General features: G+C 34.1%; 2 protein-coding genes across 3 annotated transcripts in view; one reads left to right on the forward strand and one right to left on the reverse strand.

Annotated features, from left to right (window-relative positions):
• LOC114661128 (uncharacterized protein C7orf50 homolog) overlaps positions 1-18,200 on the forward strand; it is a 283,803-nt gene that overhangs the window by 50,760 nt on the left and 214,843 nt on the right. Inside the window, exon 3 of one of the 2 annotated variants that reach the window (XM_051933680.1) lies at positions 3,735-3,791. The exons of the other annotated variant lie outside the window; for it this stretch is intronic. Coding sequence (XP_051789640.1) covers positions 3,735-3,791 — 57 coding nt within the window. The remainder of the gene's footprint in view (positions 1-3,734; positions 3,792-18,200) is intronic. 2 annotated transcript variants of the gene reach the window in all.
• gper1 (G protein-coupled estrogen receptor 1) lies at positions 1,935-3,726 on the reverse strand. Its single transcript, XM_028814272.2, has one exon. The coding sequence runs from the start codon at positions 3,493-3,495 to the stop codon at positions 2,413-2,415; it is 1,083 nt and encodes a 360-aa protein (XP_028670105.1). The 5' UTR covers positions 3,496-3,726; the 3' UTR covers positions 1,935-2,412.

Below are 18,200 nucleotides of genomic sequence, written 5' to 3' on the forward strand. Positions count from 1 at the left end.
ATTAGCCTGTTGGGTGCAGAAGTGTATGAGTGTACAATGCATTTGATTCTGCTAGAAAGAAATTTATTTGAGTGGGTTCAGTGATAGGACAAATGTATGTTAATTTGTATACCATTTTAGGAGTAGAGAGAATGCACATACAGAAAAGTGTGTTCTGTTGAAGGCATAAAGTTCTGCACAGATGTGTCCTATCTCCAGTATAGCTCCTTGTCTGCACTTAATTTATGCACATTTGCACAGATGTAATGAGAACTTGGTATGGAGATAATGTGGTCTTATTCACAAGCTTGAAGAACAAACTAAAACCACACTTGTTTTCTTACAGAATATTTAGACAATGTTTTTTAGATCTTCAAACAAAACTAAAATTATCCAGGCCATTCTAATCTTTAGATATTTAAGATAAGCAAAATAGAATGTATTAATACTCTGAAACAATTTGTGACGAATTAAGATTGTTGTCTCTAAATCCAAGATAATAGTTCATGTTTTTAAGAAAGTAGGCCATCACTTTTTAAGTCAATTATTACTTGGCACTGAAGAATTAAACTTGTGCTATCTGTATAGACAGTCCAAGGGGAGAAAAGCTCTGCAAATATTTAATGTTTACACACATTAACTGCACTCATCATTTCAGAGGTTGCATCAAAGTAAAATCAGAAGCTTAAAAAAAATTATTTTTTAGAAATGTGATCTTTATAGTAATTGGTTTGGTAATTTTTATTTCTTTCTGTCTGAATGAATGCTCTGCATTGTCATGCACATGTCAGGCTAATGAAGAGTTACTGTTAAACCAAATAGGCTGGCATGGTAGCATATTTGTAGCACTGCTGCCTTGCGACAATGAGGCCAGGTGCTACTGTTCCCTCCCACAATCTGAAGACATGCAGACTAGATGAACTGGCAATGCTGTATGGGCCCTTGTATGTGTGTGCAGGGGTGTGTGTATGTATGAGTGGCACCCTTGTCCAGCTACCCCGCAACCCTGCCCTGGAAAAATGGGTTTGGATGGATGGATAAATATTAAACCCAGTACACTGGCTTTCTGTTTGTAGTTAAAACATTTTTTTTTCTTGGAATTTGGGAAGGTTACCTTTTTATGAAAATCCAGTATCATGTGATTGTCACATTTGAAAATGGTTGAAAATAATTGCAATTAAATATATATTGTTGGTTCAAATTTATGTGGCATTTAGTTAAATATAAACACATTTTTTCAGTTTCTAATTGTTGTACATGGTACTTAATGTTAAAAAAACAAGTAGTCTATAGGTTAATACCTTAAATCTTAAGTGATTGCTTTTGACTTTTATAAATAGCTACAGCCAAGACAAAAATTTCCTGCAAAGGGATAAATAACATCAGAATCAAAAGGACACATCCATAGGAGTAAAAAAAAAAAAAAGTGCTCTGTTCTTTTGTAAAGAATACAAGTATTTAAAAAGGCCAAATTTTCATTTAACATTCACAGCAAGTTCAGGAAGTAAAGGTGCATTTATTAAAAGGGAATCATATTCAGTCTCCAGGAATCCTTAAAGTTTTTTAGTTTAAAAGTAGCTCATGATAGTCCACTGTACAAAAACAGATGTAGTCTCCTGGATATGTAGGTTCCATCTGAAATGGTAAACCATAAACAAAAATGTGCAGCACTTAAAACAAACACAGTAAAGAAGCAAGTGGAACCAATAATGTGCTCACATCAGTGCTAGCCAGGATATTGGGGGCACCAGGAAGAGGCAAAATTCAGGTGTTGTAGTTAAATCAATGCAAGTTCAGGCTCAAAGTGTACTCAGTATTAGCAATATACTATTACTTAAGTTTTGTTGTTGTTTGATTTTTATGTGAATTCATTATAAATCATCATTGAGCCCACTAAATATGTGGTGTACAATTAAGAGCAAATTAAGCACAAAAAACTTACAGAAGCATGAATGTCAACCAGGCTGCATTGTATTTAAATTAAATGAATGACAATTATTTTGATTAGCATCAGTTTGGGTGTAAAAAGGTCTCCATGACACTTATGGATGAAATGTTATGGTTGCAGCAAGTCAATCAAAAATATGAATATATATCTTTACATAAAAGAATACTTTCTCGTGATGAATTATTAACAACAATTGATTAATTCATTCACAGTAATCCAAAAGCAAAATGATGAAATTAATTGCTCTCTGTTGGCTTTTTCTTGTGACAAATGATGTCAAGCATTTTCCTTATCAGAACCTTTAATAGGTTAATTCTTGTAACAAACTGGAATGCCTTTATTCTATGAACAAGTTGTAAGACTTCTGTATTTTGTTGAACCGCTTCTGGTTTTCAGTTATCTAGAAATGTTTAATTATTTTCTTGCAATTAGTCATCTAGATGCAATCTAATATATCTAAACTTCTTCTGGCAATGTCCAAATTTTTAAACTTCAGAAACAGTGATCTTAACAGGTATCTGTAAATCCAACGTGTGATAACAGAATCGATAGACTGTTGATGAACTTGCTTTTCCTTTAATGAACAGTCGTAGTTTGTCTCTGAAGGTTTCTCCTAAAAAGCTGTAAATGATTGGATTAAGGCAACTGTTTGAAAAAGCTGCCAAATTTACAATGTGGCCAGCAAGCGGGTAGTTATGCATTAGTGTGTCCTTGCTTGGATGTGCAGACTCTTTCGTTCTTTGTAAAATCTGAATGCTGATAAAGACATTTTCTGGAAGCCAGCAGATGAAGAACACCAGGACTACCACCACAATCATACGAAGTGCTTTTTGTCTCCTTGGCCAAAGGCCCTTGTGTTTTTGTGCTTTCATTAGTATTCTTACAATTAAGGAATAGCACAGTCCAATAATTGAAAATGGTGCAAGAAATCCCAATGTCACTTCAAGCCACTGAATTTCTGTGACATTAGCAAAGCAAAAGTGAACTTCTCCTGTATGCTGGGCCTGCACAATAGTAAAAGGCAGCAGTGTTGCAATTATGGAAGCCATCCATATCAGACCACAGCTGAGTCTGGCTTGTTGCATGGTCCTAAGTGGGCTAATATTGATGCTATTTGCAAGAGCAACATACCTGTCAAAACTCATCCAGGTAAGAAAGAAGATACTGCTGTACATATTGATTTGAAGAAACAAAGACATGAAAGTGCAAAGAATAGCAATGTCATAGTACTTCTCATTAAGGTTAAAGACTTCAATCAGAGAATCGGCCACCAAAATGAGGTCTGCTGCAGCCAGATTCACAAAATAAAGGTCAGGAATTGTCATTTTGTCTCTGTGGTTCAAATTTACAACCAAAATCAAAATGTTGCCTATAAAGCCAATGGGGAACAGAAGAATTGTATACAAGCATGAAAGAAACAGACTGATCAGGTAATACTGGTCATTGTCTTTGGATAAGCTGTTTGGTTCACTTTGGTTGCAGATAATTGAATCGTTGGAATCAAGCATAGTACCATTTGCATATATGTAGTTGAGTGAATTTGTATTTTCTTCCATATTAAATGACATCTGTTGCAGTTGTACCTGGTACAAAGCATTTATCAGATTAACTTTTAAGCCTTACATTTTAGTTTATGCTGTATGTAATTTTATGGCTGAGTGGATTTTGGATTCATCCTGTCTTGAGCCAGACATTGCACACAAAAAGGCAATTAACACCTAGGATAATGTTTTACATTTGCTTCCATTATAGTTCTCCTCTTTATGATCTGGATACAGCACTTTGACAGTTATCCTTATCTCCTCAGGTTAAGCCTGGCGATTTAATCTGTGAAAATACAAAGAACATCGTCATCAGTCAAACGGTATGTGTCTTTATAATTCCACACACTTATTGTAGACGACAAGAATTAAACATTTTGTATTAAAGAAATAATATACTTGAACATGAATGTTAATGTATTTTTATATTGCAAGTATGTGTCTTTTTCACTTGGGTCTAGTCCAGGGGTCCTCAATCAAGGTCCTGGAGGGCCGCAGTGGCTGCAGGTTTTTGCTCCAAACCAATTGCTTAATAAGAAGCACTTATTGCTCAAGTAACAATCCTGCTTCACTTTAGTTGTCTCGCTCGTTAAGATTTTGAACCCTTATTGCTTATTTTAGTCTTAAACAGCTGCAGTCTTGGTTTTTAATTGCCAATTTTTAATCACCTAATTAGCAATAACATGCAAATGACAAAAGAGACCAGCATTTCTCAATTTAGCTTGTTACCATTTACACCTGTGTGTATTTATCATGCACTATTGGGTTTAATTAAATACTTGGAAGGAAAGTGAAGAGAAAAATGTGAAGGACTGAGAATTACTCATACATTTTAGCCTTCAAATCATTAGGATGATATCCTTAGAAAGGGGAAGAAAATCTAGGATACGAGAATTACCTGACATAGCAGAATTAAAGCACTAACAAGCCATGGGTTAGAACAAAAACCTGCAGCCACTGCGGCCCTCCAGGACTGTGATTGAGGACCCCTGGTCTAGTCCATGATAGCATAAAGTTTGTGATACTGACTTTGTTTTTGTCTCTTATAAATGACCAGTATTGTTTATTTTAATACTGGAGCACAAACTGGTGAGCTCAGAGAAATTGTTACATTTGTTTTCATATATTACTTTTTGATGTTCTCTTGTTTTATTTATTTTGTACAGAATAATTGAATTGTTTTAAAAGATACATGAATATTAATTAATGATCTGTCATATCTGTTAGATTTGGAGTCTCGGTCCTTTATCACATTAAGGTTTTCTTTGTGTGTGAAGTTTAATTTTGGTTTTGTGCAAGATGGGAAATGTACAGAGAGGATAATAAAATAATTAAACTCTTCACTGTGATTTGAATGAGATAGAAGCAATAATAATACAGCTTTGCACAATTTTATCAAAGTGGTGTTACAGTGTTAGTGTTAATGGAGTTTTGGACAGTACTTATTTATTTATTTTTTTAAATATTTTTCCTTTTTCAATTTGTAAGAATGTTTTATTGATTTTAATTACTTTTGTTTCACTGTTTTTTCCCTCTGGGCACCACCATTTTGGTTTATTTTTCAGTTAGTTACCATTGCCCTGTTGTTACCATTCTAAAATAAAATTCTTTGCAGTGCAAAAACTCTTCTTAGGGAGGCAGGACTTTGCATGTTTCTTTTGAAGATGAGTTTGTTTTGCAATTTGCTTGTTGGCTTTGATCTTGTTCTGTATTTTGACAACTCCTGAACTTCTCTACTTTTTTTCTATGTCAGTTCCATTCTGGTAGTTGGAGGAGAGTAAATAAGCATTTCCTTTCATTATTAATTAAATTAATTTACTATAGAAGTGCATATATTTGTGCTTTGCACTCATGTTCTTTATCTTGGTACAGTTAATAAAACTTTTGTCAAATGCCATTAATTTATGACTGATCATATAAACACATCTCAAAGGAATAAACAACAACAATAATAATGAAAACTGTTTACCTTGTTAAAATAACGAGGAATGATATGACACTCAGCCTTTAACCCCACATTAGTTTTATATTACTGTAAAAAAATTGTGGCTGACAACAATCTCTTCAGTTGTTGGCAACATGATGAACCATGGCATAGGTCAGTGGGTATGTTTTTAATCCTTTTAAACTACTGTTTTTTGATCATAATGTACTGTGTATTGAACACTTATTTACTTACTGAACATTAATCTGATTTGATTTGGTTTTGGTTTCAGTCTTGGATCTAGTGAATATTAAGCATGCTTAAAACAGCCCTCAATGTACACTTTATAGCCTAACTCATTTTAGACTAATTCTTATAGGTGCTTAAAAACAAGTGTGCTTAGAAATGTCACTTATAGTTTATACTTCTCATCTTTGTAAAAGGTCATTTTTAGAAGTGATGAAATTACAGTCATTATCTTCCTAAAACAGATTGGGCTTGCAGGGAAAAAAGCATGTCACAGGAGAACTGAATGCAAGCCATCAAATGCCGAAGTGGCAAAGTGTTGCATGCTGGTCAGACAAGCAACTAACAGTCTCCCTGCACTTAGTACACATGGCAGTAAACTTAAACTTGACCTGTTGCTTGAAGCCACGACTTACTTATGTAGAGCCTAAGAGTTCCAGTCAACCTAAAATGATTAACTTCCAGATATTGGAGGAAGCTGAAGTATTCAGAAAAGCCCCATGTGAACCCTGGAGGTGTGTGCCCAATCTCAGACTAATGCTGTCTGGAAACAGTCCTATCTGGTAACATACTGTTTAAAATGTGTATCGGTGCTGTTTGTGAAAACAGGCTTCTGACAAGATGCTTAATGCTTGTTGAACCAAATTAGAAAGTTGAAATTGATTGCCATGTAGTGCCTCTCTGGCACATTTAACTATTCTTAACTAAATATATAACAGTGGAACTGTATGTAATTGACACGTTACTGCTAGGAAGTCACGCTACTCCTGTTTTGTGGTCCTGGCAATTAACAGGTAGCTGTGCTTACTGGGACTGTTGATAAGGCAGGCTACAGAGGGTCTGCCTCTATGCTATTGAAATCTAATATTCCCAAGTATGCTTTTTAAGCTTTTTTTTTATTTTTATATAAGTGAGACAAGACCCCATTTGCTTAAGAGATCATATGCAATGTGGAGTGCGAAGTGAGGCCAGTGGCTTGTTTTTTGTTATTTTGTTTCCATTTTGAACAAGCTCTTAAGGCCTTGTCTTATCTTTGCCTTTTAATAGCACATCCAGCAGGCTTATTACGTTTATAGAGGTATAATAATAATAACGGGCCCAGGTTTGCATGACAAGATTAATTCTAAGATAAAAATTTGCATCGTATTCTGTATTTTGAACATTACCATTCAAAATAAATCATAATAATTTTTACTGCCCACTTCATAATGTGGTACTTTGTCTTCTGTCATATTGTGTGTATGAAAAATTTTGTCTCAAATATGTATTTACCTTATGGCTGCAGATTTAGAATGAGACTTAAAAAAGGAAGACTGTCTATAATTTAGAGCCATGCCACAATGACATATAAAGGCCTTATGACAAAAAAAATGAAATCTCGCACCCTCCACAATACTGGAAAAAATACTGCTCAATTTCGAGGAATTAAACACCATTTCCGTACTATATAAAATCCTATTAGAGTCCCCTACCTTTCAAAGATCCAAGAGGACATTGGGAAGAAGATCTCTTAATCAATATATCAGAAAAGGAGTGGAAGGTAGCAAAGCAGAGAATTCACTCGAGCTCCAAATGCGCAAAGCATAGAATTATTCAACTAAAAATTATATATCGAGCTCATCTGTCTCGCTTAAAACTGTCCAAAATGTTTCCAGGGCAAGATCCAACCTGCGAACGCTGCAACCAAGCTCCTGCCTCACCGGGTCACATGTTCTGGGCCTGCACCAAGCTAACATCATTTTGGACCAAAATTTTTAAGTGCCTTTCAGACAGCCTTGGTATCACAATTCCTCCTAACCCATTAACAGCTGTGTTCGGTGTTCTTCAAGACAGACTTGAAGTGGAGAAGGACAAGCAAACTTTGATTGCATTCACTACACTTTTGGCATGCAGACGTATTCTGTTAAATTGGAAGAATCCTAACTCTCCTCTGATAAGTCAGTGGGAAACCGATGTTTTATATTATTTGAAATTGGAAAAAATAAAATTCTCAGTTAGAGGATCTGTACAAATTTTTTTCAAAACCTGGCAGGATCTAATCAATATTATTTTAGAATAAGAGAAATAACTATTACCGCATTTAATTCCCTTCTCCATTTCTAATTTACCTATATACATTTCTCCCTTTCTTTTGTTTATTGTTGCCTTATTAAAAAGCTCTAAGCAATTCTCCTTTGGCTAAGCTCTTCTTCTCAGGGGTGGGGTTTGATTTGTCTTCAATTTTGTTTGGTTATAAATTGATCTATTTGTATGGAATGATTACAATAAAAATTAATAAATAAATAAAAAAATGAAATCATATTAAAATAATAGCATAAAAAGTATTTTCATTACCTTTGAAGTATGTTTATTATTTTGTTATGGTAATGTTTTAAAAATTGGAGAGTTATACAATAACAGAGTGAATTGGGACTCATGTGAATATCAAACAGGCATTTTAAAAGTAGAGACGAGATTCCATCCAGTAAATTCAGAACAACTGAAGGACACCTTGTGATCTTGTCTAACAGAGAGTGAAGGCTTTCTGTATGCTATGTTTACTATGCACTGCACATTTAATATTTAATGAAGTCTGATAAATACCAGGTAATACTGAGATACCCAGAATAATCTATCCAAATGTATCATTCGAAGTACAGTTATAGGTACGCTTAAACGGCATCAGATTTTCATAGTGCTTGATAGAAAGCATAAACTAAGTAAAGTAAAATTGCAAGGTAAAAATGAGGGGTTTAAATTTTCAAATTAAATAAAGTTGCTGTAGGTGAATGTCATTGAAAAACCTGCAAATAGTTAAACACATTTATATAGCTTTAGAATAAGTTAAACTAAATAGCTGAAGCATTTAATCTACTAGACTTTAAAAACAATGATTATGATTTGTGCTATACACTTCAAGAATACTTTCTTATAGAATTAATAAAATGAAAGTTAAAGGCATAAATTTTTTAGGATATATCTGCCTTATACAGCTGAAGTATTGTGCCTATGATTTTTTTTTTGAGTGTGGAAATAACCTTTAAATTTCTTTTGCACTCTAATAATTAACTTTCCTTTTAGTAGTAAAAACAGTTTATTCACAATGTTTTTTCAGGAGTTTTGCTGATAGAGGTTATGTCTTTAATAGAAAAATATCAGCTTTTTCTTTATTTGTTGTAGAGTTGCAGCAATAGCATTATAATGAAAACTCTTCTGTATACTTTCCCTCTATTTCCTTTGCAATATCATACTGTGATAAGTTCAGTCATGCCAGCATCGATGTCACGATGCAGTTCGGTTAAAGAAAAAGAGGACAGCTAAATGAAGGGAACAGGGAATAAAGCTGTGTATGAAATGAAACAGCAACCAGATCCTCTCACTCCATGCCTGACCATCAAGATGGAACATGAGCATGTGACTGTGCACAAGACATGTCTGACTGAATAAGCTGTCATAGTTTGAAAATTAATAAAATTAAAATGTGTCATATGATATGTAAGGATGCATTATTTGGTTCAAGGCCCATTTTAATCTCTATTCCTGTTTTTGTTCTAAACTAAAGTGAAGCCAGGGAACGTCTTCATTTATTGTATAATTTTGTTCTAACTTGATCATATGACATTTGTACATGGTTTCTGATTAATTACCCAGTAAATCTGAAGTGTTGCCTACAGACATTGTTTTTGTATTTGTGACATTCGTATTATATTATACAGTGTCTGCCAAATAATACAAAGAGCACATGGCACATGTTTTGTCTTTATTGGGGCTCATCAGGTGTACACACTTTTGCATCCCCTTACAGGGATTGAACTTTGGATGTCAGTGCCTGAGGCAAAGCCACTGACATTGTGTCACGACAGCTAGTTCACTTATTTGTGAAGATCGGAGTATTACATTCTTAGGTCGAAATTGCAATCTGATTATTTGGATGGTTACCTTCCAGGTAACACTTGTGGTTGGTCGGCCAATCGGCAAGCTTCCACCACGTCCTCTGAGTTGCGAGAAGCAGATCATAGATATGTGATGTAAAAGTGCATACACCTGACAAGCCCCATTGAGGGTTCAGACATAGTCTTTGTATTGTTTGGCAGGTACTGTATAACATATCTATGATCTGCTTTTTGCAACTGAGGGGATGTTTGCCGACTGGCCAACCAAACACAAGTGTTACCTGGTAGGTAACCACCCAAATAATCAGTTTGTCATTCAGACTTAAGAAAAAAAATACATAATGCAAAGTTGACTCACTCACTCACTTCCTCATCAATAGAAACACTATTTCCTGTTTAGTTAAAAAGCTGAAGTTTAGCAAGATGGTACATCTGGGGCAGTGGATATATGCTAAGGTTAGCAAGTGGCCTTTCTATTTAAAGTAGACAAGGACCTCATGTTGTCCTTTTACCACAGTATGATCCAGTCTGTGATCACTTTCAGTTTCATTGCCTGGTTTAATAGTCTGACAAACCAAACTCAAAAAGCTTCAGCAGCTTACAAAGTATGCAGCTAAAGTTATTGGGACTGATGTAGATGATTTGTCTAGTGTGTGTCAGAGGGCAATGTTAAAGAAACTGGAAATCATCTCAACTGATGACAGACATCCATTACATGTAGAACTAAAGTTCAGTAAATCAGGAAGGATAGTCGCTTTGAAAACACACACAAATCGCTCCAGAAACTCCTTTCTTCCTAGTGCCATATGACTTCTAATAAGAAAAATCGGAGATAATGATTAAGGTTTTAATATATATCCTGTAACCTTTTTTTTTTTTGGTGTAAATATGTATTATCTAACTTCATTACCTTAACTTGTCTCTATTTGTCTGTTTTATTTCATTCTGTGTGTTATTAGATGCAACTGAGAAGGCAAATTTCATGTTTTCTTGTGTAAACATGACTAAATAAAAAAATCTTAAACCTTATTTCTGATGCATCTATTCCAATGCATCAATGGCACTATAACCAATACCCATTGTCTTAAGAAATTTCCCAGGTAAAGCTGAATAACACTGCTAGTGTGTGTGTGTGTTTGTGTGTAGTTTGAAAAATCCAGGGGTTTTTAAAAATAAAACATTCTAATACTCACTTATAATGGGAGTCCTGACAAGTTTCATATTATTTTTTAACAAATATGCGAATAATCCTATAATTCATATAATTACAATGCATCACTTTTGGCCTGCTACTTCAGCTGTACTAACCTACTGTAATTGCAGACCATATTTTAAAATCAAGAGAGATTGGAAATACTGTAACAGAAAAATCAAAAGAGCATGATGGTATGCTTATACTGAGTATTTATTTGTGGTATTATTTGCATGTGTGTATGAATGCGTCTATATGTTAGCGAGGTGTCCAGTACTAACAAATGTAAATTCAATATTAATTATCAATTTTTTGAAGGAGGTGATTCTTTTCTATACCCACTGCGTATATGTATATATGTATGTGTGTATATATATATATATATATATATATATATATATATATATATATATATATATATATATATATATATATGTGCGTGTGTGTGTATATATATATATATATATATATACAGTCATATGAAAAAGTTTGGGAACCCCACTCAGCCTGCATAATAATTTACTTTCAACCAAAAAGATAACAGTGGTATGTCTTTCATTTCCTAGGAACATCTGAGTACTGGGGTGTTTTCCGAACACAGATTTTTAGTGAAGCAGTATTTAGTTGTATGAAATTAAATCAAATGTGAAAAACTGGCTGTGAAATAATTTGGGTACCCTTGTAATTGTGCTGATTTGAATGCCTGTCACTGCTAAATGCTGATTACGTGCAACCCCAAATTGGTTGGATGAGCTCGTTAAGCCTTGAGCTTCATAGACAGGTGTGTCCAATCATGAGATATAAAGGTATTTAAGGTGGTCAATTGCAAGTTGTGCTTCTCTTTGACTCTCCTCTGAAGAGTGACAGCATGGGATCCTCAAAACAACTCTCAAAAGATCTGAAAACAAAGATTGTTGAGTCTCCTGGTTTAGGGGAAGGCTACAAAAAGCCATCTCAGAGGTTTAAACTGTCAGTTTCAACTGTAAGGAATGGAATCAGGAAATGGAAGGCCACAGGCAGAGTTGCTGTTAAACCCAGCAGGTCTGGTAGGCCAAGAAAAATCCAGGAGCGGCATTTGAGCAGGATTGTGAGAATGGTTACAGACAACCCACAGATCACCTCCAAAGACCTGCAAGAACATTTTGCTGCAGATGGTGTATCTTTACATCATTGTACAATTCAGCGCAATTTGCACAAATAACATTTTTATGGCAGGGTGATGAAAAAGAAACTCTTTCTGCACTCACGCCACAAACGGAGTCGCTTGTTGTATGCAAATGCTCATTTAGCCAAGCCAGATTCATTTTGGAACAAAGTGCTTTAGACTGATGAGTCAAAAATTTTGTTATTTGGTCATAACAAAAAGTGCTTTGCATGGTGGAAGAAGAACACCGCATTCCAAGAAAAACACCTGCTACCTACTGTCAAATTTGGTGGAGGTTCCATCATGCTGTGGGACTGTGTGGCTAGTTCAGGGTCTTGGGCCCTTGTTAAAGTCGAGGGTCGGATGAATTCAACCCAATATCAACAAATTCTTCAGGATAATGTTCAAGCATCAGTCACAAAGTTGGAAGTTACGCAGGGGTTGGATATTCAAGACAAGACAATGACCCAAAACACAGTTCGAAATCTACAAAGGCATTCATGCAGAGGGAGAAGTACAATGTCCTGGAATAGCCATCACAGTCCCCTGACTTGAATATCATTGAAAATCTATGGGATGATTTGAAGCAGGCTGTCCATGCTCGGCAGCCATCAAATTTAACTGAACTGGACAGATTTTGTATGAAGAATGGTCAAAATTACTTCCATCCAGAATCCAGACACTCATCAAATGCTATAGGAGGCATCTAGAGGCTGTTATATTTGCAAAAGGAGGCTCAAGTAAGTATTGATGTCCTATCTCTGTTGGGGTGCCCACATTTATACATCCTGCTGAAATACTACTGTTTCCATAAGGCATGTCATATATTAAAAGGAAGTTGCTACTTTGAAAGCTCAGCCAATGATAAACAAAAGTCCAAAGAATAAAAAGGGGTTCCCAAACGTTTTCATATGACTGTATATACATAAATATATATATGTATATATTTATATGTATATGTGTGTGTATATATAAATCACATACAATGAGCACACACCAGAATAGCTAAAAATAAAACCATGCACATATTTATTTACTGATTAGTGCTAAGAACACTATTGAAAAAACAAATGGCCACTATGTCTGTAACTGTTCAGAGCGACATCGCAATACCAGGGTTGAAACAACCATACACATTTAAAATCTAGTAAATATAACATACACACATGGGGTGTGAATTTACTTGGAGCTCCATATTCCCCTGCTGTTTTTGAACTTTACTACGTGTTATTTGAAATGTTTCTTTTTCTCACTAATGTGCTCAACATTAAGGAAAAGAATTAGGCATACAGTAGTATTTGGTTTATAAAGTACATTGAATTGGCCAACTAGCTATTCAAGTCACAAATTTCGTATGTGGTGGAAATTCTAGCTTTAGACAAATAGTATTTAAAAACCCGGGAAGTAATGTCAAATGTAAGTAAAATGGCAAGTTGTATTGCGTTAGATAATCAAAAGATGTTGAAAAATTTTGAAGCATACATTTGTACTGCTGAAGAACACAATAACATCCTTAGTTACTGCATTGCTGCTTCCAGGTTCATAGTAAGAAACATGATTTAAAAAAGTCAAAAATATGTAAATTTCTAACTGATTTTGGTTATTCAGATGTGATATGCTGGAACACCATTTAAAGAGTTCCTTCTGTTCCTAGCAGTATAGCTGAACTCGGCAGCTAAAGAATCTCAATATCTTGATTTTCAATTATTTCATCACACTAGTTGAATAAGAATTGAGAAGTCAGTTTTTGCTATAAATTAAATTTTTCAGGTATATATGTTTGTGTTAGTATAAACATATTACAACTCTTTACATATATTTTTTACAGTTGGAGCACAGACAGGGACTCGGGATCATATTGAGAGGGAGGTACTGAACCAGCAACATTGCAGTTTAAGTCTTAGTCTCTTAGCTGTTTCATCATACTGCTGACCTGTAAAGTCCTAACAAACATTGAGTTACCACCATCTCTAACATCGCTGAACTTTACAAGCTCAATGAATCCTTTAGTGTTCAGTTTACATTTTTTGAGATGCCCTGTATTAAATATTTTAAGAAATTAGCAATTTTTTCTTTGTATTCATGAATTTAGAGTGATTAAAATAAAAGTAAAACTCTGTAAATTAAAATCCTTTTTTTCCCCATTTCTTTACACTTAGTTTGTGATGCATACAGTAGTAGTTGTATATTATTGAATAACTGATAATTGTGACTTAATTAGCACTTTTTCGTTTTCCTGTGTATGCATTATTTTTCATACTGTCATCATTTATAAGATGCTTTGATGAAAATCTGATAATTTTAATCATGTGAAATACAGTCCTGACCTTCTACTCATTTTGAATATACAAAGCATTGTGATTAATATATTTTAATAATATTTGGTTTGTGCCAGTAATCCTAAACGACTAACTCGTTTTTATTGTTCAGCCATAAAAAATCTTGATAGAGCATGAACCAGCTGAATTGTAAAAGTTTAGTTTCCTTGCTAATGCAAAAAAAAATGAATGCAGAATGGAACAAACCACCACTGACTAAGGCAGTGATAAAGTATAACACCATTATGAGGTTTTTAGGTAGATCTGTATTTCACTTGCGTCATTGAAGACAAGTGAAGCAAAGAAAATATGGCAACATAATGCTGACGTGTGTGTTTATAGACTTCTATTTGGTTATCTTGTCAAAAAAAATAAATATGTCAAAAATTATTTGTGTTATAATCATACCGGATTGTAAAAGTAAGTTAAGTCCTCATTTTGCTTGCAAATAAGTATAAACATTATATTCTTTTTCTTCATTTTTTGAGACTAGAAGAACAAACACTAATATAGATGGATATTTACAGTTTATAGATTTTGTTTAGCATATTCCCAGTTATGTATTTTGTGTCATTATAAGATGTATCAGTAGCCTGCATTAGTAGTGCTGCTTTTTCAAATATAATCTGTTTTAATGATTTGAATGTTAAAATGTTCTCAAGTGATGCATGTAGACTAAAACATTCTTATCATTATATACTTAACTGCACCTTGTTACCATGGAGTATGACTCTCCAGTGTCTGTCTTTGTGTGTTTGTTTTTTTTCTTGTATTTCTGATCTCTTAATATTACTGTGGCTCTTCCTCAGTCATATTGTGAGGATTAAATTAAACATTTGAATAAAAATTTGAGTCATGTTATACCAAAAAATACACTATTAGAAAGATCTATGTTTTAACTTACCACAGTAATTTCTCAATTTTTGAATGATTGTGGAGGTAACGTTTTACTTTGAGTACAGTTTTTTAAGTAATGTAACACATTTTTATGAGGATTAAATTGTCAAGATTGCAATGCATTTTTAAAACTGAAGTACTACCTTAATTCTGTTTTTTTTAAACCCCTAATTAATAATATGCAAAATATTTTTTTTATTAAATGATTAAGTATTAAACAATGAATAAATATTTTGAATTGGTTTTGACCTGAAAGCAGAAAATTATTCAATCACAGTTTCAACAATTTTGTACCTAACATTGCATATTTATAGCTCCTCTGCAAAAATGTCATTTACTGGGTAAACAGTGCAGTAATATATCAAAGCTATGTGGTTGGATAAAGTGACATTTCATGCAAATGTATTCATGTAACTAAATAACAAATTTCTACATTGCTGCATTTACTTTGTAGGTTCGCATTTATTTCACAGTAACAATTTAATTATGTCCTGGAGTTAAAAAGATTTGCACTTACATTTCTGCTTGAGAGCTTAAGAAGTCCTCTCCTTACAGGGAAGGCAGTGCAGACAGTTTCATGCTATGCTGTAGTAGGTGTTAAATCCGTGTGAGTGTACACAGCAGCTTTCAATCCAAGCAGGGGCGACTCATCAGTTTGTGCCTCCAGAGGCTAAGCAGCCTGTGCGCCACCTTCTGTTCATCTCCTGCAAATAGAGCACAGTTGAGCTCAGGATGCAGCAGCAACTGAAATGCAGCCCATGCCTGCTTGAGCTGGTAATTGATTAGGATTTCAGAAATGTGTCTCTTATGACGTGGTTGCCTGAAGCAATGCCAGTCCTCTATTTAATCATTGTAATGTCTTTTACATTCATTTATAAAAATGAAACACAAAAGTCAGCACTTTGCTTAAGTATTATTTGTGTTGTCAAAAAAGTGTGTTGCTCTTTGCTATGTAGAATTGTCCCCTGTCTTGGTATTTATTTTTGCCTTTATTTTGTAGAATTTAAAGCGAATCAAATCCAGTATCAGAAAAGAGAGGATTCATGTTCTTCTCATGTAAACATCTTATTTTATGTTATGGGGATGTGACACACACACATATATAATATGATTTCTGTGAGGTTGGAGACATACTGCTGCTGTAGAAAAGTGTAGGTTTACCCAAGTAGGTGTTTGTAGTTTAGTTTGCTTGTATTTATGAATATTTATTTTATTATTTTTGATTGGCCGCAGTAGTATGCTTAACACTTGTAGGTTTATTATCACCTCCCTAGCAGCACAAACCTCTTAAAGTACTTGTGACCAGAATGCTATTCAATAATAAGTAGGGCACGCAAAGTACAAAGAATGGGGCATGTGCAGTGGTTAAAATGTTGTTTATAATTACACAGTAAAATCTAACTGAAGGTCTTATTACCTGTATATAATAACAATTTGTTTATTGTTAAAAAAAAAAAAAAACTTCTTCAAGATCACTTTGTTACAAAAAATCCCATAAGACAGTTGTAAGGCCACAAACACTTTCATTCATGTGACCTCTTGCATCAATACCTTGAATACTTCAGAATTTGATTTTGACTTAAGAGTAAGATTTAAATTGTTCAATTATTTGTCACAGTAAATTTTTTGTATTTCCAAACAAACATTGTACTGTTCATTGGGCTTGTGACATAAGTGGCATGCTTTAATAAAACATTGTATTGGATAGCTATTTTTTGAGATTACTCTATATTTACATAATTATTACGAGAGTAGGACTAAATCATGAAAACCAGATGAGTCATATACTAAACCATATACAGTATGTGTCCAATTTCCATGATCATTATTAGTTTTTTGATAACATGGAGATTTTTTTTTATTTACATTTGGTTTTAAAGTCTTTAAAATGATGAATGAATTTGTAATGCCAGTTAAGAATTTGACATAAGCATTATGTCAGTACATTCATGTGAGACAGATATGTGCAACAAGTTTACTTTTTTTTCCTCTGGCTATTTTTCACATTTTCATACGCATGTACAGTTATAATGCTTTAACCAAAGTTGCCATTAAAGGACTCATTTTTCATATGTCTGGATATGATTGTTTAATTTGATGTCAGGTTTTGATAATCTTGAACTCGGCCTCCAGGATAAGTTCCCAGAAGACCTCCACTGCTCATACATCATTTTACCAGTTTCCACTTTTGTCTTAGAATGGTTCAGGATTTGTAGTTTGCCAAGACTAAGAACAATGTCAGCACTATTGTTCATGCGTTTTGTTGTTTGTGCATTTAGTTTTCAGTGGGTAAACACAGAAGTACTTTGTTCTTTGTCACTGCATCCTGCCAGTTACACTTTGCCACTTGTAGAGTAATTATGTTTGTGGATATCTTTGGTGGATTGTCTGTGGTCTTTCCATATACAAAATGGTAGCAAGCAAATGCAAGATTTACAGCAAGCTTAAAGGGAAAACAAATGTAATTATGATGCCTTATCGCTGATCCACTTGATGAATATGTTTTATTCCATCTTAAATTGACAAATTTTGTTGCTGCCCACATTGCACCTTTAACATGTGGTTACCCAAATCCACAAGTATTACCATGAAAGTAGGAAGAAAAGATAGGACAGTAATCATCTCTAGCTACAGATAGCTAAAAGGTGTATGTAGAAGGCTTAGCATAAAGGATTGAAAAGCTTTAATTACCCACACCAGCCCCTTTATTTCAAAGTGGGAAGAAGGGAAGCTAGAGATTAAATGAAGGCACACTATATCACAGGCCTGAAGTGTGTAATCATTTTCTTTTGTTTAACGTGTCCTTGTTTGTGGGCCAATGCTTTTTTATACTGAATGTTTGCATTATTAAAAAATGGTGTGAAACAATATATTTTTTGCCTGTGGCCAGAAAAGGCCACTTTGATTGCTTTAAATAATTTAATATTGTCAGTTCAATGTGGGCTTCCATTCCCCTAGGAAAGAAGAGTGTAATGACCCTCTTATTCTTTTATGGGGAAAATTACTAAAAAGAATAGGAGCAGAAATATTGTTAGAGGTTTATTTTAATACCTTGTAGTAGGTTTAATTATCCTGTCTAAAGTATCAACACAAACAACACATTGAAGAGTTCATTACTTAATAGGTATGGCAGCTCCTG

This window comes from Erpetoichthys calabaricus, chromosome 11 (genome assembly GCF_900747795.2).
Source record: "Erpetoichthys calabaricus chromosome 11, fErpCal1.3, whole genome shotgun sequence".
NCBI lineage: Eukaryota > Metazoa > Chordata > Cladistia > Polypteriformes > Polypteridae > Erpetoichthys > Erpetoichthys calabaricus.

What these genes read in the sequence shown, in the direction of transcription:
- gper1 (XM_028814272.2), bottom strand. Translation starts at nt 3,495, where the DNA reads ATGTCATTTAATATGGAAGAAAATACAAATTCACTCAACTACATATAT.